The sequence below is a fragment of the Ammodytes marinus genome (assembly GCF_949987685.1).
Source record: "Ammodytes marinus genome assembly, chromosome: 15".
In the NCBI taxonomy this organism is placed as follows: Eukaryota; Metazoa; Chordata; class Actinopteri; order Uranoscopiformes; family Ammodytidae; genus Ammodytes; species Ammodytes marinus.
The window spans coordinates 8,731,225-8,753,481 of NC_137219.1; the positions used below are offsets into that span (position 1 = coordinate 8,731,225).

The window sequence follows — 22,257 nt, forward strand, 5'->3', positions numbered from 1 at the left end:
CTCTCTCCGGCAGGCTCCTCCCCGGGCCCAGCAAACAGCCAGGCTGAGAGCGAAGACACGGGAATAAAGTGTATGTATGTGTGTGTGATACAAAAAGGCGATATCGTTTCCCCCCTACAGATCCCCCGGGGAAGTTTGTGAAATCTCGGCGTCAAATCTGGACTGTAAAACGAGTGAAAAATCTGCAGAGACGGGGTGGAGTTTCTACAGTTTGTCCGGTGGTGCGGTTGATATTTCTGCGGTTGACAGCAGCAACCGGTGAGTTTAGCTTCGCTCATTCAACAAAGTCAACCAATCAGTCCAAAACACACGCTGCTCATTTTGGTAATAGGTTTGTGACTACTAACAACTAATTGGGATCTACTCCCATACCGGAGGACACACTTTTTCTATCTCTTACGGGAATACAAGGCTATTTCAAATGAGATCTCTGATTCCTCACAGTATCGTCCATCTAATGAAGTAGCCTAACTGTAATGCGGTATATCAGAGGAACTAGTGTAGAATGAAAAATAGATTTAGTAAGTCCTTCTACAGCAGGCACGAAGCGATCCAGATCCTAGCGTTAGAGATTTGTGGCTTTCTTTCTTTTTTCCTTTAAAGCAACCCTTAAACAGGCAACAGTGGAAAATGAGTTTCTAAAAATATTTTCATGTTATCACTCATCTCTTCAAGACCAAAGAAAAATATTTCCACATAATTTTTTTTTATACTTTGTATATTTTGGGTTTTACGAGTTGTATCTCCCAGGATACGTTGCCCTATTAAGGTATAAAAAAAGCCGAAATGGTAAAAATATAAATTTTTAATTTGATGAACAGAAATTATAAATTGTTGTTTATCTTGTCCATTTAAATTACAAATACTACTTTTTAAGTAAATTTTATTCAGTTTTACCAATCTAGTTTCATCAAATTGGATCAGCCACATCCAGATGGGCAGGCTTGAGACGGTCCATAGTGACCCGCTCTAGCTTATCCCCCATGTCCACCACAAAGTTCTTGGTCCCCGCCTCCAGGACACAGAAGGGCCCATCATAGGGGAGTCTTCAGGGGGACCTGAGTGAAGGGGCTGGAGTTGCCCAGGGCAAAAGTCCAATGTGACGCGCCCATCCACAGAACCGCAGCGTCCTGAAGGAACTTTCATGGGACCACCAGTGGCTGTCTGTAAACTAATTCAGCAGATGAAAACTGCAGGTCCTCCTTAGGGGCAGAGAGCCAAACAAGCCAACAACCACAGGAGGCAGTCAACCCAGTTGCGACCCTTTAGCCATGCAGCTCGGATGTGAACTGTGGGCCTCTGTACAAGGTGAGGTCAGCCGGCATACCAAAACGGGCTACCTATGACCTGAGGAACGCCCAGTCCACTTCAGTGAATGCAGAGGAATGGCTTCCGGCTACCTGGTGGTGCTGTCTACCAAGGTGAGGAGGTCAGTGAACCTACGGGAGGAAGGCAGGGGGCCCACCAGGGGCCTCATTTATAAAGCTTGCGGCGCACAAAAACCTTGCGTAGACGGGAAGAAATTTGCGGGAAAATGTGCGGTGGCAAACGTTGGTATTTATAAAGACATTATTTGCGGAGAAGTGTGCGTATTCCTACGCCAACCTTCGACCATGCGTAGAGCTACCGCAAGGTTTTCCTGACTCGGGGAATCAGCGACACTCAATGGCAACACCACGAAATAAAGCTCAGTCATCAGAAAAACACAGACAAATTATGCTTGGCACCCAATATATTTAGTCAATAAAATATATAAGCTTACCTATAGTTGTGAATATATGGCTACTGTAGTCTATGGCATGCAGTTGTGATGTAGGTTGAATTACTTATCAAGTAGCCTAGGTCTACATGCTTTGGTTATATTTTATAAGTTGAATCTTATAGCGCTACTTTATAATAATATCCTATACGTCGGGAGGTGTTTCCGTGAGTGGCCAGCGGGAGAGCAAATTTTAAGAGGTGTGTAAAAAGTAGTTTTGTACAAAGTTAAGCCCAACAGATATTAATTAAAACTGTAATTTCGTTAGATAAAATCATGTTATGAATTTAGCAAATCATTACACACATCTCTTTCCCATAACAATTCCCCCTCTGGAAGATATAACTATAATCTGACGTTGTTGGAAATGTGTGGACCTCACGGGAGATAAACAATGCTCTCGAATTGACTATAGGCATTATTTCACTTGTCACACCATATTTTATATAGGCCTACATATAGGACTACAGGTAGGCCTACGCTAATACGTGATATTTCATACAGTACAAAGTTGGGCGAAACTGCTTTACAAAGACTAGGCTACAACGACTGTGCCAATCATGATATGTGATAAGTGCGCGGGTGTGTGTGCCAGTTTCTGCAGCACATGCACGACGTCACAGGCTTTCTTCCTTCACAGTCGCTTTCTTTGCGGCCGCGTTGCCTCCCTTTTTTCCTCATGTCAGTCAAAATTCCGTGCTTATTAAGTGCGTCATCATATTCAGGAGCTATTTAGCATTCGCCATGTATGGTAGATTGTGGGATGAAACTGGGAGGTGAAGTGGGAGGACAGGGGGTGGAGATCGTCTGCGCACAATTCACCGCAGGTGGGTATTTATAAAGGGAAGATTGCGTGAAACTGTGCGCCGCACAGTTTTATAAATCTGAATTTTTTTTTGCGCAGCACATTTTTGGCTTTCTGCGGACGCAATGTTTTAGGATGGTTTCTACGCACACCGTTATAAATGAGGCCCCAGGTCCTTTTTGACCTGGTCGAAATGCCTCTCGGGGACCAGAATCGGCGCCAAGGGGGCTTTGGTATCATGTGTACCTTGAACACGCTGACAGGCCAAACTGAAGCTAGCCCAGGGGCCTCATTTATCAAACTTTGCGTAGGATTTGCGTTAGAAGGTTGCTTTCGTAGGATTTAGGGCAGTGCGTGCGAAAGATATTTTCCGATTTATGAAGCAGTGCGCACTCACGTCCTACGCCTATTTCCCTTTATAAATCACAATCAACTCTAAATGTGGCGCAGCCTTTGCGGGCTTCACGTACCGCCCATATTTACCCATACATAGTCATCGACACGCCCGAATGAATATCATTTACTGAGTGCATGAAGGCGGTAGTGGCAATCGCCGACTGAAAGGGAAATGGAAAAATAAACTCCACACGGTGTGGATCACTGCGGTCACCCCGAAGTAGCCGTTGGAGAAGTGGCGAACAGGGAAAATATAGTTTGGTGGCAGTGTGAGCGTAAAGGCGATAGAGTGCAGCCTGTGGCGATCTCTGTGAACGCTGTGGCCGAAATAAAAAGAAGTGATCCGACATAAAAGTGGACGCAAACAAGTGCATATCCTCACTCACACAACAGTGTTTGTGCCACGAGCGGGGGGCACTGAGACCCCCCATGAGATACAGATTCGGAGAATTCATCCAGGGGCAGTGACGGGCGGCGGAGGGTTAATAATAAACTTCACAGTCCCTTTCAAAACACAATTGCGACGTGCTTAAACACAAAGAAAAACACATAAATAAAACGGACTAAAAGCCGTGAAAAAAATCACAGTAGCCTATGTGATGTACAGTAGGCTTATCATTAGTGTATGAAAAGGTGCACTCCTGTCTGCCTGACTGAGGCATCGAGAACAGCGTCAGTGTAAAAGTAATAGGCTGTATTCCACCTCAATATTATCAGAATTAATTCCACAACATGCAGATAGGTTATTCTTTAATAACTGCAGAGTTTATTCGAACGTTGCTATTTTGTTTTTATTTGCACTCATATGTCTCCGTTTGTAGGCTATTTAAGATCCTAATTCGTTTTGTTTTTGTTGGTATCACTCCATGGAAAAATCGGTCGAGGCATATTAATTGTAAGAATGGCTTTATCCGTTTTGCAAAGGAACTCCCGATGTATGACATGCATGCATGGCTTAATACGATTAATTTTACACAGACACATTCGTTCTCGTACTTCATTCATCTGCCGACTGGAGTCGCCAGTTCTCCTTTCTCCACTTTTTGTCCGTACGCATGGGTTATATTGTGCGTGGAACACCGCACTTCTTCCCGTCAAGTATACTTTTGATAAATCGCAAATGTTGCTTAGTGAGCCACGTACGCACTCTATTGTGCGTACGCACCGTTGATAAATGAGGCCCCAGGTCTTTACATCACTCCTGAGGCGGGGCCAGACAAATGTAACACCCACCAGCTTAGTATACGGCTTGTGGTCCACGAAGGCAGTGGAGGCCGTCCAACAGGAATGTAGGGACTTTATGGTGCCGTGTGCATGAACCTGGCACGGTGTCCTACTTGTGTACCAGTTTAATGGCTCCCTTTGTGGAAAGCAGTGCCCAAGGAAAGCAATGGATGACAGGCCAAACTGTAGCAGGATTGACTATTAGTCACTGCACCCTGATCCTTTCAAACAGCTGCCACAGGTGCGTCAGAGGCTCCTCTGAAGCCGATGCAGGCATGATGCTACACTGTGCGCCTACAACGACCAGCAGCCACCAGCTGGAAATTATATATTTAATTAACAGCAGCTTACTTTCCCTGCAAGTGGCTTTGGCCATCCCTGGGCAGTTAAGTTTGTGTTTTGTGCCTGGAAGGCACTCCCCGCCCCCAACGGTTAGGGTTAGGGTTAGGGATAGGGCCTTCCAGGCAGCACTGCCCTAAGTATACATAAATATAGAAAGATCATTTTAAAAGTGAAATACAGTAATAATGTTGTAATGGGCACAACTGTTCATGATAATATATGGTTCTGCAGTCATTATCAACATGCTTTCAAGTTTTAAATAAAATTCAGAATAATGAACATTGACCAAATTTCTACCCCCTAAGCAGGCAACGTATCTCTGGGGATACATACATTTCAAATTCTGCTAAAAAACCCACAAACACAGATGGATTTTTTTTTCTTCATCAGCATGTTAAGACAAATGTCCTAATTCAATCTATGTATTTAGATTGTTATTTTAACAAAAATAAGTATGTCTAATATATGATTACTTACACCCTGGGAAGCTGGCGCTTCACCACTGGCGTCCATGTTGATTTCTGATCAGGCTGACTAAACAATGAAAGATAACTTGAACCAAATCATGTCACCTAGATGCTAATAACAGACAAGTCTTTTGATAAATGCTAACTAGATTAGTGAAAACCTTCCAGCAAGCCCCCTACAGGATGTTAAAGAGTATGTATCTCCCAGTGCACGTTGCCTGTTTTAGGGTTAAAGCAAAGTAATGACAGTCTACTACAGGACCCTATAATATTGTAATGACACATGTGATGTTGATAGAAAACATCTGCATTTAGCAGCCAATGGAGTCTAGTCTATTTGAATTGAATGTGCCTATTCATATAAATATCTTACAAGCAGCTCTGAAGCTGTTTTAATAATTGAACTTTGAGTTACAGTGGGGTTCTGCACACCAGTGTTCAACATACAGTGTAATATGTTTTAGTTTTAGTAAGACTTTCCTGTTACAATTGATATCTTTCACCTCAGAGTTAGCGAATTATAATTTCTTTAACTTCTTATACACGGTCTCTTAATTCAGAAGCTCTTAGAAATAGAAGAACAACTTAATTATTGAGCTATTTTTAAAAGCAGAGCTAGGTTTAGTTGTGTTACATCTGTTATTAAACTTTTGTATACCAGTGAAAAGAAGCCCAGCAATCACTGTGGGCACCAGATGTATATAGGCTTTACAAAATCTACACTTTGGCTTTGCCTGCAACACTGGTACTACACAACAGTGTTTAAGTCTGTGACAGAGATTTCTCATTCCTGAACTGAACCACCAGTCATTCATGATGGCCTAGTGATAGACCCTCAAAACTAGCAGACTACTGTCGCGAGTCCCCGGGGTTGTAGAGTCAGGTCGGGGCCTTCAGGTTGCCAGATTTGTGATTTGATTAATCCCAATGTTGACACAGGGCCCAGGGCGGAGGCAGCTGTTTGAATAACAGGATAAGGTGTTCAGTATTGGTAGTTGCAGCTGGGCAGTGTGTTTATGCTTCATTCACTGCCAGACCTGTAATCAGTGAAGTGACTGTAGGAGGTAGTGACCTCACAGACTGTGTGTGTGTGTGTGTGTGTGTGTGTGTGTGTGTGTGTGTGTGTGTGTGTGTGTGTGTGTGTGTGTGTGTGTGTGTGTGTGTGTGTGTGTGTGTGTGTGTGTGTGTGTGTGTGTGTGTGTGTGTGTGTGTGTGTGTGTGTGTGTGTGTGTGTGTGTGTGTGTGTGTGTGTGTGTGTGTGTGTGTGTGTGTGTGTGTGTGTGTGTGTGTGTGTGTGTGTACCCAGTATCCTACAGTTTGTGTTTTATCTGCATTGATGTTTCTGCCTCAGTGAATGAAAAGGTGTGTATGTGTGTTTTTGTGTGTGTGTGTGTGTGTTTGTGTGTGGACTTCATCACTCCTTCCAGGAAGTCCTCCGCAGAATGTCCTTTTATAGAAGCCGAATACAAAAGGCCCGCTGTCCACTTCCTGTAAACAGCTCGGCGGCTGTGTTTTGCTGGGCTCTGATTGGCCCGTTTGGGTCCTGTGACCCTGTGGTGCTCGGGGGAGTTCCAGGATGAGGAAGTGGGCTTCCCCTGATGGCGTCCTGCCACAGAGGGAATAGAAAGTGCCCTGGATGCAGCGAGCGAGTGCAGAAAGAGGAATAGAGAATGTCAAAAGAGGCAGAGGGATGTATGTGACTGGCTTTGGGGGGCGTAGAGAGAGGGTTTCTATGGATTGAGAAAGCATGAGAGATGCAGTTGAATGTCATGTTGTAGATGCAACATAGTGTCAGGTGGTACAAATGTGCGGTGATCAAGAAGGCAGAGAATACATTTAGAAAAAAATTGAAGCATGGAGAAAAGGATGTGTAGGAAGCGTGCAGCCCGTAATTAGAAGTGTCCACGTCAATGGAGCTGAAACGATCAAACAATAAAGACATTAGTAGAATGAACCAACACCAAATCTCACAAACCAATTATCATTACATTGACTTTCGAAACAAATAATTTGAAGAAGTGGGTGTCTTTGACTATTTTCTAACATTGACTAAATGATTTGTCGAGTAATTGTAAAATATAATCGATCACGGAGATATTATTAGTTGCTTGCCCAAACAAGTTTGCAAAACGCAAAACAATGTCTTATGATTGCCTTCTTAATCTACAAAAAACTCAAAATATCCTTGTTATAATGCTAACAAGGTTGTGAGCCCAACCCCAGCCCATGAGTTAGCTGAAAACAAATGTGTTCAGTGAGAATGAACAAAACAGTACCTGATATTCGTGGATACTTTATGGTGCTGCTGGCACATTACAATTCTGTTGTTGCATTTCTTGATTTCCTATCTTTTTTAGCCGAATTACATGAAATGTACAACAGCGGCACGGAGCTGTTTGCGTTTCTGCAACTACTACAAATCATGGACGTTTGTCCTTGGTAATCATTGCGGCGGTAATAAGGAGGAGTGTGCAGTTTTATAGAACACAACAGTATATAGCCTGCAGGGATGATCTGTGCACCTGCCTGCTCCTCTCAAAGCTCAGTAAGCTTAGCCTCCAAGTTACTTGAAAGATGTTCAAGTGCTTACAATGGAGTCCCTGTTGGCCGGAGGGTAGTGTGTGTGAGACAAGGCCTGCATGAGGAGGAGCCTTGTGTGCGCGTGTGTGTTTGTGCGTGTGTGTGTGTGTGTGTGTGTGTGTGTGTGTGTGTGTGTGTGTGTGTGTGTGTGTGTGTGTGTGTGTGTGTGTGTGTGTGTGTGTGTGTGTGTGTGTGTGTGTGTGTGTGTGTGTGTGTGTGTGTGTGTGTGTGTGTGTGTGTGTGTGTGTGTGTGTGTGTGTGTGTGTGTGAGCCCAACCCCAGCAGCCCTGCAGCCATGAAATTCCTACTGAGAGACAACTTGTCTCAGCCTGGCGAGCCAGCCAACCAGCGCACACACACACACACACACACACACACACACACACACACCCACTTTGAAAATACACATTAACGCTGAACTGGGTCTAACTTGATCCTGGGGGGGCAAGAGAACACTTGTCCCATCCAAGATCTCTGAGGAATGAGGGCGCCTGCTGAAACCTGCCCAGAGAAGTAGCTGAAATGAGAGAAAGAGGGGTAAGGACAGTGTGACTGCTAGATAGATAGAAGAGCACTGGAGAAAGAGCTGCACACACTTGCTTGGAAATACGACAGTTTTTTATTTTTGACTTGCTCTTCTGTAAGGCGCAGAAGAGGCAACAAACAGGTGAGCACTTAACAATACCTTTAGGAAAAAGGCGAAGGCATTTAGAATATGTTTGGGGGTCTAAAGAGAGGCTAACCTGCTTCTCTTTAACCCCCCCCCCCCCAAAAAAAAAGTATTCTTGGTCTCTTTAGGTGGACTAGGTCATAGGGTTGTGCTTCTAAAATGATACGACTCTTGCCACCAGTGTTGGGGAAGCTACTTTGAAAGCATAGCTTTGCAAAATACCAATTACTTCACACTGGAAGAAGTTGAACTACAGCAAAGTTTTAACCAAACTAGATTTTGGGAGAACTCTAGTTTGGTTAAAGCTACCTACAAAAGTAATTGACAATGTAATTATAACAAAATGATGTATTACAAAAAAATTCAAATCGTAGCAGAAAATGAAAGAAAAAGAGTTTATTTTAAAAAACTAAAAAGTGCCTGAGTTTTTCAAAGTTCATACAAAACCCAAAAAATAAAATGTAAAATGCATAAATATCAAGTTACAGTACTACCGTTTGCTGCCTGACAAATGCATTGCCTGCATGGCTTCACAGCTGTCAGGATGAAGAAAAAGGGGACAGGGCTCATCAATGGGGGTTCAATTAAAGAAGCAATGGTAAAATCGAGAAAAAAACTATTTTTCCTTCCTTTTATGGCCCATAGTCAACCAAACAAAAATTGACAAACAAACAAAAAAGTTATTTTACAGCTTGAATAGATGCAAATATGAATGTAGTTGAACTACCATCAAGCTACTGCAAAATGTTGTAGTTTCATTAAATGTAGTTCCCTGCTCCCCAACTCAGCTTGCCACAGTGGAAAATTGGAAGTTGTGGATAATCTAAGTTGTAAAAAGCCACTGTAGGCAGCACACAGACATCCTGAGATGAAAAGATAATTGCATAGTAGAGAGAGTAGTAGGGATAGCTGGAATAGCTTTCTTCATAAAGCCTTACTGACCGACTGCATATAATGTTTCAGAAATAATGCACAGAGGAAAAGCTGGTGCCCCCTCCTCGGCTCAGCTTGTGGCCCGAGGACCTTTTTGTTGTTCCTATCATCAAAGGCACTAGAGTTGTGTGTCGTAAAATACTTTAAGGACAGTAATCCGTGTCAAGAGGGGTTCACTGGTGGAGTCTGTGAATTTACTTTGTAGTGTTTTGTATGCATGTGGTATGCACGTGTCAGCAGGGGCAGGATTTTCAGTGTGAAAAATAGGTCACAGACTTACCTACCTGAGATCCTGGGGTTTAATACACACGCTGTGTCATTGGCGGTACAGACACGGAAAGCGAGGAAACCTTTGTTTGCTTCCTGTTTCCTGTCTATGATGTCACCAAGAATGCAGGCTGCTGCAGCACGGAGGCAGTCGAACCGCTTGCTCTGCAAGACTAGAAGAAGCGCTACTGTGGTCGAGGGGTTTTTGAGCATGTGCGCGCACATGTATATACTACCAGTCTCAGTTTTCACCATATTAGGGTAATGGATAACACTCAAGAGTGTTTGCCAGCGGTGGAAGTAGTTCTCCAAACCATGAACCAATACAACAACATCTGAATATTATATTATCAGTAAAAGTCCTTGAAATCCAACTTATGTGAAGTACAGAAGTAGCATCGGCAGAAAGGTTAAAATGCTTGTTCTGCAGAAAACGGCTCCTATGATCGATACTTTTGGGTCTGATTCCCCCCTCCAAAGGGTCACAAGATAAACCTGAGTGGTTGTGACATGATTAATGGGAGAGGAAAGAAGAATGAAATTGGCTACAGAAATATGAATGCTTTTTCTTTTTCTTTTCTTAGATAGCACAGATTTATTTAGTGAAACATTGCATTTAAAAAAAATCTCATTTGGCCTTATATTCAGTCATTTATATAAAACCATCTGAGAAATCCAGTGGTCGTCTAGACTTCGACTCTATGGAACAACTCAACCTCATCTGACAGGAATGTGACAACAATGCGACCTAGACAACGTTGCTTTTTGTAAGGGGTCACTAGCCATCCTTGTGTTTTATCATCATTTAAGTGTGTGTGTTTGTAAAGGGGGATCGGAAACCCGGCTAGTAGATACTGTAGCTTGCCAATGAATGCATTGGACTGCATTACATGTAGTGTATTAGAAGTAAAGTGGCATGGAATGGAAAGTCAAGAAAAGTTCACAACACAGTTCTCTGTCTCCTTCACACTGAGCTGTTGTTCACTCCTCTCCCTTTAACTCCTCTAGTCATACCATTCTCAGTCACAAACTCTCTCTGTCTCTCTCTCTGCCTCTCTTTCCTTCCTCATTCATTTGAAACAGTGAACGAGACTGAACACGTCACTTTGCCCATTTCAGCGTTGCTTCCTGTTCTCACTCTGTTCCCTTCGCTCCAACACTCAGTGCTGTCCGTCAGACAGTGGGCATGGATGGATTAATTAGGTCTGTGTGAGTTACTCTTCTCTAAATTGTTGTTAGTTTGCTTCTTTCTACTCTGTAATGTAGGCTGCTAAGCTTCACTCGGATTTGCCAGCGTTTCTCAGGGCTAACTTGTAAAAGCTTTGGCTAACCTTTTGTTTTTCAGCAAAAAAACAGGAAGAAGTGAACCAGTGATTGAGCGTGCACTCGGACTGTACTTCTCTGTGTGCGTTTTAGTCATTCTTGCGTGTCTCAGTTCTCATCCCCGCTCTCTCTCTCTGTGTGTGCAGGTGTCTGTGTGTGTAGATGTGTGACAGCGGAGTGTGTGAGGACAAGCCCCCCGCCCCCCCTGTCAGGATGAGTAGCCAAGGAGGACCCAAGGACTCCCAGTCAGCCAATCACAGCTCTCGGCCGTTGCCCTCAGTGCCGGAGGAGAGGAAATCCAGGAACAAGATCATCTCAATGTTTGCTTCTGAGAAAGGTGAGGGATATGAAGAATTCACACACACACATATACATATAACACATAACATATGACAACACTCTGACACTTGACCTTCACCCGCAGGAGGCAGGAAGAAGGACCGCGACAAGGACAGGCCCGAGATCTCCTCCCCTTCAGACTTTGAACACACCATCCATGTGGGTTTCGATGCTGTCACCGGAGAGTTCACTGTAAGTATTTACCAGTACAAATGTATAGTAATGTGTTTGTTTATATTATTTACATTTTACAGGCCAGAATTTGGGTTTAAAACCATCACTAAGTTTGTGTGTTGATCTTTACCAAGTACATGGTGCACTTATAATATTGCTGGTGCCAGCAGCCGGTTCTGTGTTTTGAGATGGATGGATTGAGTTGGATGTATTTGTACACTCAAATATCCATTCATGCTAACTTCAATAGAAATGTTTCCTATTTGGCCATTATGTCTAACATCTTTGGCACCATGTCATTCAATTCATTTGGTGTCTTTTGTGACATCACTTTTCACATAGTTTTGTATGAGTGGGAAAAACCTAGTTGACGCAATTTGGCTAACATATTTGGCATGTCGTTAATCAATTTGACGTGCAGTAACTTGTGTTTTGTGAAATATATATATGGAGTTTCCCAGGTTAAACCAGTAATTGAAAAGCATTTTATTAAACAACATATAATTTTGCCTCCACTGCTCGATCTTGAATGATTGCATTTTAGCTAGCTAATGTTAGCTTTGTCAGTCTGTTCAGTTAGTGTAGTGACGCAAAAGGTACAGCTGACACTTGTTACTTACTGTGTGAATATTTAGAAACAACTAACCTATATGAATTTTACGTAATTCTGTGTGGTGCAGCCTGTTCTAATAAATACCTATTTTATAACTAGGGATGAGTTAAAACTCATACAAAGCTGCTTCAACAGGCTTCCAATTATTTAAATAAAGTTGAGAGACCATGGTACAAGAACTCCATATGTGCCAGTTAGGAATGTGGACTGTGTTCACAATGGCATACCTTTGTTTTCTTTTTCCTATGGAGAGTTCTATCTGTCTATATAGTGTATGTTTTCTCAGTGTGTGTGTGTGTGTGTGTGTTTTACTATCCAGGGAATGCCGGAGCAGTGGGCCCGTCTCCTTCAAACCTCCAACATCAGCAAATCGGAACAGAAACAGAATCCTCAGGCCGTTCTCGACATTCTCAAGTTCTACGACCAGTCGAGTGGAAAACAGAAATACCTCAGTTTTTCCGCCCCGGGTCAGTTTTACTCCTTGTTCAGCAGATAAACTAAATACACAGTTAATCTAGTGTGTTGTAACAGCACAGGCTCACTCCCCTGTCTTTAACACTTTATCTCTCTTTCCAGATAAAGACTCGCATTCGGTGAGTAGTTCCATTCATCCCTTCCACTCTCATTTACGACATTGCATTGATAACATTTTGCAATTTCTGACTGGCGTGACTCTGTTTATATGTTTGGCTCTTGCAGTCGGGCAAGCAGGGTACAGCGACCTCCCCATCAGGTGGCAAGGATGGAGACGAAGATGATGATGACGATTCACCACCACCAGTTGTGGCGCCGCGGCCAGAACACACTAAATCTGTAAGTCCTAAAATACAGGAAAGAACATGCTGTTATTAGAATAAGAAATAATTACAAAATGTAAAACCTCAAATGCTCACTGACCCATTGTTGCTTATAGGCTTTATTACCTATAGTAACTACAGTATATAGGACTCTGAATCTTTCGGAATCCCAAGATTCGTTTCCGATTCTTGGGGTCATGATTCGATTTCAAAATCGATTTTTGATATAAAACTATTCCCGAATCAAAATCAATTTCTCGATTCAGTTCAAAGGAGGATATCAGGACCTAGTCCAGTCTACCGTGTGCTATAAGGCGTTGTGGCAAATGATGGCATAAAAACAAATTAAAGTCCATGTCTTAATTTATCTTCATTTAAGTCTATTTTATTATGAAGCTGTAATGTAATGGGATTTTAAGGCAAGTCAACATTACCAGCGGCAGCAAAAATATTGTTTTTTTATATGTATTTTTGCTGCCACAACATTATTATTAATAATAATAATAATAATAATAATAATAATAATAATAATAATAATAATTAATCGATTTAAAATCGCAGAAGATAGGAATTGTGATTTTTACATGATTACATTTTTTTCACCACCCTTTTACCTATAGAAGAAGAAAAATGGAAGAAGAATTCAGTCAGCGTCTTGATTTAATTTTGTTTCCCAATGCTTTGTCAGGTGTACACGAGGTCTGTGATAGACCCAATCCCAGCTCCAGAGGGAGACGCCGCCTCTCGGGCCGACAGACAGAAGAAGAAGGGCTCCGGAGGCAAGATGACTGATGAGGAGATCATGGATAAACTAAGTATGTTAAACACATGTTGGAAATGACACATCGCAGGCAGAGCCACAGCTATTTTCTGGCCCCAGTAGAGCTGACCCCAGCTGTTTTTCTACTCTGTCTACCAGGGACTATTGTCAGTATTGGAGATCCTAAGAAGAAATACACTCGCTATGAGAAGATCGGCCAGGGGTGAGTGAGAATTCACAATCATGGAAAATACATGGATTTTACAAAGAGGCTGTTCAACAGGTTTCTGGTCCAAACCAACCAAAGATGAGAAGTTCAGCCAACCCTGAATAGTGTCAGATGGACAATGAAAACATTTGCTGCAACAGTGGAAAAAAAAAATAATATGGAAAAGCTGAGAAACTGTTTTTCACTTTCAGGGCCTCTGGCACAGTTTACACAGCCATAGATGTTGCAACAGGACAAGAGGTGAGAAATGACTTCATCTTGTGTCTCTTCCGATACAAAAATTATGTCAGTTTCCCGATGATGACGTTGGACTGAACAGTGAAAAAGTGTAGGTAGGGTTAAAGGAGTGCCTGGAAGTTTACAATTGCTGTGTCCAGTGAATGTGTAAGTCTATTCTTGGGATTCCTGCAAATTCTGACTCATGAAAGTATGTTTATTCTATCTTTTCATATTTATTAGTTTGTGTAGTAATGAATCATCAGTTTTCTCTTTCTTTTTTGACGATAGTAAAAAATACAACGAAAATAACCAACATAAAAAAATATAATCTATTAACCTTCTTAGTTTTAGTACAACAGAAAATGTTGACACGTTGCCTCAATGATTTGAGTAACAGGAGATTTGAGTTTGGGATTGACTTTTTGCACACTGATGCAGTGCTGATCCTCTTATATTACTGTAATTATGTTGTTTTAAGGTCAGCATATAGGGTGAAAGCATTACTGCCTTTTTGTTGTTATTTCTGTTGTGGTTGTTGTTGTTGTTGTTGAAGACAGTTTAGAATTGCCTGTATCGCTGCTATCTCATTCACACCATGTCGTATTCTGCAGGTGGCCATCAAACAGATCAACTTGCAGAAGCAGCCAAAGAAAGAGCTTATTATCAATGAGATCCTGGTCATGAAGGAGATGAAGAACCCCAACATTGTCAATTTCGTTGATAGGTAACGCTGGTCCGACACACACTTTACAGACAAACAATAAACAGCATTGAATTGCTTTAAGGATTTAACCATTTTTTATGTGTATTTCTTTAGTTTCCTTGTAGGAGACGAACTCTTTGTGGTGATGGAGTACCTGGCCGGTGGCTCCCTTACTGACGTTGTGACGGAGACGTGCATGGACGAGGCGCAGATAGCTGCCGTATGCAGAGAGGTAGGACTCTTTTCAGAGGAGCGAGATTACGAAAGTGGTTAAACCAACCATTCAAAAACATCAGTGAACCTGGCGAATTGATTGACTGTGTAGTTATATCTATTGTTATCATTGCATTTTTTGCTATGTAAAGCACCTTTTTACTGTATTTTGAAAGGTGTGTTATTGTTATTATAAGTGCACCGTAGAACACAGTTCAAGTCTCAAGTTGTGAGCTGTTGTTGCATTTCCTTCTTTGTCTTCCCTGCCTTTGATGCCATATTGCTGTGTTTATTTGCACATTACTGCCACCTATAGGTCATTAGTGGAATAGTTTAACCCCTCTTTCTCTCTCTCTCTCTCTCTCTCTCTCTCTCTCTCTGTGTCCAGGTTATCCAAGCTCTGGAGTTTCTTCACGCCAACCAGGTCATCCACAGAGACATCAAGAGTGACAACGTGTTGCTAGGGATGGACGGAAACGTCAAACTCAGTGAGCGAGAGCACTCTCAAACATGCACAGATCCCCTGACCATAACATACATATATTTTATTTTATTTGTGCGTGTTATCTTAAAGGTTTTGGGTTTTCAACATTAAGATGTGACAAGTGACTCCTAAAGTATGAGATAAAACAACCGTCTCTCTTTTTCCTCCACCTCCACCTTTCTGAAAACCTCTGTTCAAAAACTTCGGTTAGATTTTTCTGTATGATGTCACAAGGAGAGAGATCGCACACCCTTATAACCAACCTTCACTTAGCACAAGCTTCCCATAAAATGTTCTTGGGCACTACATCATGACAACTGTTTCTAGTAGAAACCCAAAAAACTATTTGAAACCTGAAAATGATCACAATATGTGACCTTTAACTGTGTTAATGTCTTTCCCTCTTTGCAGCCGACTTTGGCTTCTGTGCCCAGATCACCCCTGAGCAGAGCAAACGCAGCACCATGGTGGGGACCCCGTACTGGATGGCTCCAGAGGTGGTGACCAGAAAGGCCTACGGACCCAAAGTGGACATTTGGTCTCTGGGGATCATGGCCATAGAGATGGTAGAGGGAGAGCCTCCCTATCTCAACGAGAACCCTCTCAGGGTGAGTGTGTACCATGAGTAAGAATGGACCGGCAGCAATTTCAATTATATCTTAAATTATATTATTATGTTAGACATTTTTAAAAAAAGCAAAGATAAATCGCTATATCCTGGAGCCCAAACTGAATTTTTACATTTTTACAACAGCTTAAACCCTAAGTGTATAATAAGAGCAGACACTCCTCACATCTGAGATGCTGGAACTAGGGAAAGTTTGGCCATATCTATCTAAACGGACGGCACATGTTCTTATTTTTAATTGTAAAACAAAATTACGAAGGAAAGCACAATGGTGGACACAAACCAGTCCATAGTTTAGTGTTTGTTTTGTTCTACTTTATAACTGTATCACTGTTTCTGTTTCTGCCATTTTCTTACCCATATTATTGTGTTGGTCTTAGGCACTGTATTTAATCGCCACCAATGGGACTCCTGAGCTGCAGAGTCCAGAGAAGCTGTCTCACGTCTTCAGATCCTTCCTGTCCCGCTGTCTGGAGATGGACGTGGAGAAACGAGGATCAGGCAAAGAACTGCTGCAGGTAGAGGAGACCTTCACAATATATGAATATATTGCTCTTGAAAACATGAGCTGCAACAAACTCATTTTCATTAGCGGTTAATCTGCTGATTGAACGCCATTTATGATCATGTCTGATATGACATTAAATTGTGTGGTTTGTCCGACCAAAACCTAAAGATATTAATGATCACATAACACGAAAAAGCTGCTATTTTTCACCACTAAGGAGCCGTAATCAGAGAATGTTTGGCATTCCATCCTGTGAAAATGACAATATCAGAATTCCCTAAAAATCAAGTAATTTTTTCTTGCACCTTTTTGTAGTTGCACATATTCATCAGTTGTTATTCCAGCAAATGAAGTTAATTCCCCAAGTTTTTATATTATTTGTTCATGTGTGCTCCTCCTTTGTCCGTCTGTCTTTCTGTAGCATCCCTTCCTGAAGCTCGCCAAGCCTCTGTCCAGCCTCACCCCACTCATCCTGGCAGCCAAGGAGGCCATGAGGCACAACCGCTAAATCCCAGTCCCAAGAGAAAAACACCAATCACAACCAAAGCAACCAGTGTCTCCTGCTGGCCTACGTAAGATGACCATCAGCTACCTGCTAGTGTCTATGTTTTTTTTCTTTTCAAAGGGTCACAAAAGACCTCTCCACCCTTCCCATTGTTTCTGTACTGATTCCAGATTTATCTTCCATTTGTTCCTTGTTCTCTCTCCCAAAACAACCATAAAATGTTTGTTTTTTCTACTTGTAGCAATAGAATGTGTGTGCTGATCATGTTGAAACTGGTTAATTCACGATGCGTACCAGGAATGCACAATCGCTGTTGCAAAGGTTCATTACTCTTTGCACACCAAGGGCTGTATTCACAAAAGATCCTATCTTACCACTGGAAGTCCAAAAAAGAGGTTCCTAGCCGGGGGTCTAGCCGCAGGAAGTTGTTATGAACTTGTATGCTAACGGAAAAGGCACAGTTGACAAATTTCGATTAAATCATATATATAGATGGGTAGCTAGGTAGGCTATTGTTAAAACTATTTCAGATATTTTATTAAACAATTTCCAGCTGACACAACACATCTTCACCTTTTTGATGCGGTAATTCTACACAATGTACAGCAGACATTTTTCTAGGTATTTCTTTTTCTCTTTATTTATTGCATTACAAAGTGGGGTTTACAAGTGCATTTTGGTTTGATAAACAGACAATGGAGATATTCGACGTTAAACAGAGCTGAAACGGGCATTTGTCCGCTTAGTGGCAAATTGTGCCAACCATCATCATTTTTACCGAGTTTCAATCTGTGCTCATTAGGAACTACTTTTAGCCTAAGGATGTTTAGCGAAAATATGGAAAATGTTATATTTTTTAAAGATTGTGGGGACTCTTTGGGTGTGTGCAGAGACTGGAACCTTTGCAGCCGCTCTTCATGGTTGTTATTGCTCAGGTTACGCGTGTGCATTCTGATAGGGTCCAATAGTTTTGAATTTGCCATTCTAAAAAAACTGAACCAATACTGAGCTGTACTGCGGCCCTGCATCGGACTGTGCAGTCTTTGTGCAGTGGAAAAGCCATACCAGTGTCCTTGTTTCACCCTGCATCTCACTGAAAATGAAAACATTTCAGTAAAATGAAAGGGATTTCAGTTATTTTTTATATTTTGTATGAAACTTTCAAAATATTTTATAAAAGTAGAAAAAATAATTCCCAGATATTTTCTGTCACGGCTTTCAACCCTCTGGTGGCAGCTTTGAGTGTTACTGTTCTCCGAAAATACACTATTGTTAACCTGACTCAGACTTCAATCACTTCTGCTGTCCCACTCCCTATGCAGGTTCTTCTACAAACTATGCAAAGCCATCCGAAACACTCCTATATGTACTGCATGAAAAACTGCCTTGAATGCCCGTGCTTACTGTACCTGAAAGCCACATTTCTATCACTATGATCTTTCTTCTAGATGTTGTTGTGTGTTGGTGCGATTACAATACAAATACTGTATGAAAATGTCTGTCTGAATGTGTAAAACTGGAGGAAGACTTGCATTTTTTTCTTTGTATATTATGTATTGGTAATGTGTTGTATTTTTTAACGGCTTTTAAAAAGTATGTATATCATTGTTTTATATTTGTAACTAACACCAGAGAAGAAATATTTGTTATTTTCAAATGTTTTTTTTTGTGTACCAATTCATACACAGTTTCCTAAACTGAGCAAATTTTGGCCTCCAAATGATAAAATGTCTTGACAAGCCTGAGAAAAGTATTGGGGAACAATTATTTGTTTGAACCTGCTTGAAGTACCAAATGAGATTGGTTTATAGCACATTTTCCAGCAAGCTTTGACAATCACTGGACATTTCCTACATTTATTAAATGTGCCTTTAACTGATGATGCAGTAACACCCACTTGTATGGTACTCAACAGGTTTACCTTGATACTGAGTGCTTGCAAATATTGTTACTTACACTGTTGTGTGGCTTTTGAACAGAACACACATTCCAGTTCTATGTGTAATATTAATGATGGAAGAGCTTCTTGTGTTGAACATAATCCATATGCAGTACGTAAATTATTAAAGGTGGACCTAATTAGACAATTGTCTGGATCACTGAACGAGGCACAGGAGTCAAAGGTCAAGGTGTCTGGGCCAGAGCTCCTGTTTGAATTGAGCTTAACATTTCTTGCTAGAAAGCAAATCGGGGAACACATACAAAATAAGCAGAACAAATCGCAAACACACAAATTAATTTACAAAGATCCACAAAACTGCAACACAGTAAAGAGACGCGAAAAGATGCTGAATGACCACACGCATGCATGACATGAAAAACGATTACAGAGACAGAATAGAAATGGATGCAAAATGACTACAGACAGAAACAAAAACCCCACAAAGACATGCAAAACAACATCATAGGGATATGAAATAACCTCAAAGAGATTTAAAAAATACATGAAAGAGGGAAAACAACAAAGCAACTTTAAAGAGTTGCAAAATTACTTTCAAGAGACGCCAAAAGAATCACAAACCAACTAGGCCTATATACAAAGATACAATGAGTCTGAGATCTTTTGCCTATAAAAGAGGGGAGGGTGGGCTTGTGGGATGTAATTGTGTCCAGGGGCCCATAATCTTACAAACTCCACAATTTGAATGATTGTATTCAGCTATTCAGTATGTGTCAGAAACAGACAACTGTCAACCACTGACATTACACTTGGAATATCTGTTCCCTGCAGGCTTTTAAAATGACATCCGTCCCTCATTAGACTGCCTACAGGAGGCTGTGTTGCATACGTGACGTGATAACTGATACTGTATGCACCACTGAGCATTGCACAGTCATCCAAAGCACAACCACAACTCACTGAAGTTCATCCCCAGGCAAAGGGGAAGTGAACCTGAGATTTGCATGTCACGGGCACTTGGGTGTTGTTCTCTTTTACAGCTCCAGATGTTCAATTATGCAAACAGTCTTCCTCTCAAAGGAAAAAGACTCTATGTTTCCCTAAGCTGTACATTTTTTGACCAAGCCAGCGTGAACACAGCGATTGACGTATTTCATATGTTTACCAGCCTATAATAATATAAGTATTCAACCAAATGAAAGACACACAAAGTTGACCTGTACACATGGTAACATATAGCATGTTAGATAATAAGTGTGATTCAATCAACACTGCACGTCTTTTCTCAACTCAGTGGTCTGGTGTCTTGGTAAAAGAAAAAAGACAGTACATGTATAACCTATAATGTTAGGTAAAAATCAAAAGACTAAGATTCTACAATTGCTAGTGGTTGTGTGATGCTGTATTTAAGCTAGTTGCTAATATCAGAATGCTATCAGTTACAATGCAAATATGATTTAGTTTTGCAGATAAAATGTAGAACTCTTACAGTTAAGTGTGAAATAACATTGTACAATATGTTTGCCATTGGAAGCTGAACAGGCCTCCACTTATTTCAGAACAAGATAACACACTGAGGTAAGATGGGTTTACATCCCTGCCTTCCTGCTTCTATCTCCTTATGACAGTATGAAAATTAAAGTGAATCCAGAGTCAGTTGTTGTGGCTTCAATATGGATGCACATACCAGCAGGGGGTGCCATGCACATGACATGAGGCACCAGAATAGAATGAATAAACAAACAAATAAATAAATAAGAGAAGAAACAACGGAGAACAAATGAGACAATAACCAAATGTTTCTCAAGATGAAGAACTCTAACTCCACATCAGCTTTTTCTCTTTCACATGAACAGGTGTGTGTTCGCCTTCTCGGATATATATTTGCATGACTTTTACGCATCACTGTTCCCAGAGTTTAAGTTCTTCTCTCACAGCGAGTCTGACCTGTTTCCATACATTCACACTGCAAACTGCACCAGGATGATGTCGCCAATAACTCTGCTTGTCATGTTGGGTTTTCTGTGTCAGGGTGAGACGTTTGTAACATTTATCTAAGATTTTTTTTTAAAGTCTGAAGTTGATATTTAGTGTTAATATTACTTCCTTTTAGTTTGCTTCGAATCTAATCTAATCAATTTATATTAATAATTTTAATGAACTGCTATTTCTCAAGCTTCATATTTCTTTTATCACTACAGAGTCTTCTGCAAACAACTTTCTGACTCAAGCTGACAAATCCAAGTCTGTCAGTCTTGGAGGAACTGTGACCATCAGCTCCACAGGGAGTTCAAATATTGGTGCTGATCTCAGTTGGTACCTTCAGAAACCTGGACAGGCTCCCAAACTTCTTATATACAGAGCATCAACTCTCAACTCAGGAACTCCATCTCGATTCAGTGGCAGTAGATCTGGTTCTGACTACACTCTAACCATCAGCAGCTTTAAGGCAGAAGATGCTGGAGATTACTACTGTCTGGGTGACCATGGTGGTGGAGTGTTCACACAGTGATTCAGAGCCGTACAAAAACCTCCCTCAGTTTGACTGAAGTGAAAACGGCCTGTTGCAGGTGCAGAGGGTTGGTGAAGAGACTGTGATGAGGAGAACTGGTCCAGTGAACACAACACAAGAGTCACCAAAGCAGAACCACAATATATCTAAATAATACTGAAACAATCTCACAGACTCTCCTCAAGATACAGTTTTGAACTAATGTTCTTGTCACTTAATTCAGTAGCTTTAAGGGTAAGCAGAGGAGGGACTATTGACAATGATTAACAATGTCTACATGTGTATGTATAGCTGCACACAACAATTATAAACAGAAACAAAATCATAAAATGTATTCCTTTTTAAGGAATGTGATTATCTTATTCTAAAAAAGTGTTTTAGTTTCAAATGTATATGGTATTTAGAAGTTACACTGTATAACAGTAAAATAACAGCTTTGATAATGAATGAGATGATGAAGAAGGTTTATTTCATGATGCATAAAAGAAGGCAAGGCAAGGCAAGGCAAGTTTATTTATATAGCACAATTCAAACACAAGGCCACTCAAAGTGCTTTACAGGGGCAAGATTAGAATACATAAAACACATTGGAAAACATTTAAAAGCGAAGGAAAATAAGTAAATAAAATAAAAGTAGTAGTGCAGTAGTCAAGTCTACTAAAGATAAATGCATGGACAAGTTTTTCTAAATCTTGCTGAGACATAAGCCCTTTAATTCTTGATATGTTTTTAAGTTGGTAGTTGGCTGACTTATTAATTGGTTTAATGTGTTTCTTGAAATTCAAGTCGGAGTCTACGACAACACCAAGATTTCTGGCTTGGTGTGTGGCTTCTAACATTACAGATTTAAGCTGTGCGCTGACTTTTAATTGTTCATCTTTGGCACCAAAGACAATTACTTCAGTTT

The 22,257-nt window shown here is 41.1% G+C and overlaps 1 protein-coding gene and 1 gene segment (V, D, J or C); both read left to right on the forward strand.

The window, feature by feature from the left end:
- The first annotated feature begins 25 nt into the window (after nt 1-25).
- LOC307261469 (serine/threonine-protein kinase PAK 2-like) lies at nt 26-19,036 on the forward strand. 4 transcript variants are annotated; one of them, XM_080042020.1, is made up of 15 exons: nt 26-258; nt 10,913-11,103; nt 11,191-11,297; nt 12,212-12,359; nt 12,469-12,485; nt 12,592-12,705; nt 13,378-13,504; nt 13,609-13,672; nt 13,870-13,918; nt 14,509-14,621; nt 14,715-14,832; nt 15,202-15,301; nt 15,709-15,905; nt 16,306-16,443; nt 16,855-19,036. In XM_080042020.1, the coding sequence occupies exons 2-15, from the start codon at nt 10,929-10,931 to the stop codon at nt 16,939-16,941; spliced, it is 1,554 nt and encodes a 517-aa protein (XP_079898146.1). In that variant the 5' UTR covers nt 26-258; nt 10,913-10,928; the 3' UTR covers nt 16,942-19,036. The 4 variants fall into 4 exon arrangements, with proteins under 4 accessions (XP_079898146.1, XP_079898145.1, XP_079898147.1 ...); XM_080042019.1 differs by lacking the exon at nt 26-258 and adding an exon at nt 8,097-8,240; XM_080042021.1 differs by lacking the exon at nt 26-258 and adding an exon at nt 10,549-10,652.
- Nucleotides 19,037-20,824: 1,788 nt separating this feature from the next.
- Nucleotides 20,825-21,350, forward strand: LOC307261651 (Ig kappa chain V region BS-5-like). The segment is given in 2 exons: nt 20,825-20,870; nt 21,040-21,350.
- Nucleotides 21,351-22,257: the final 907 nt, after the last annotated feature.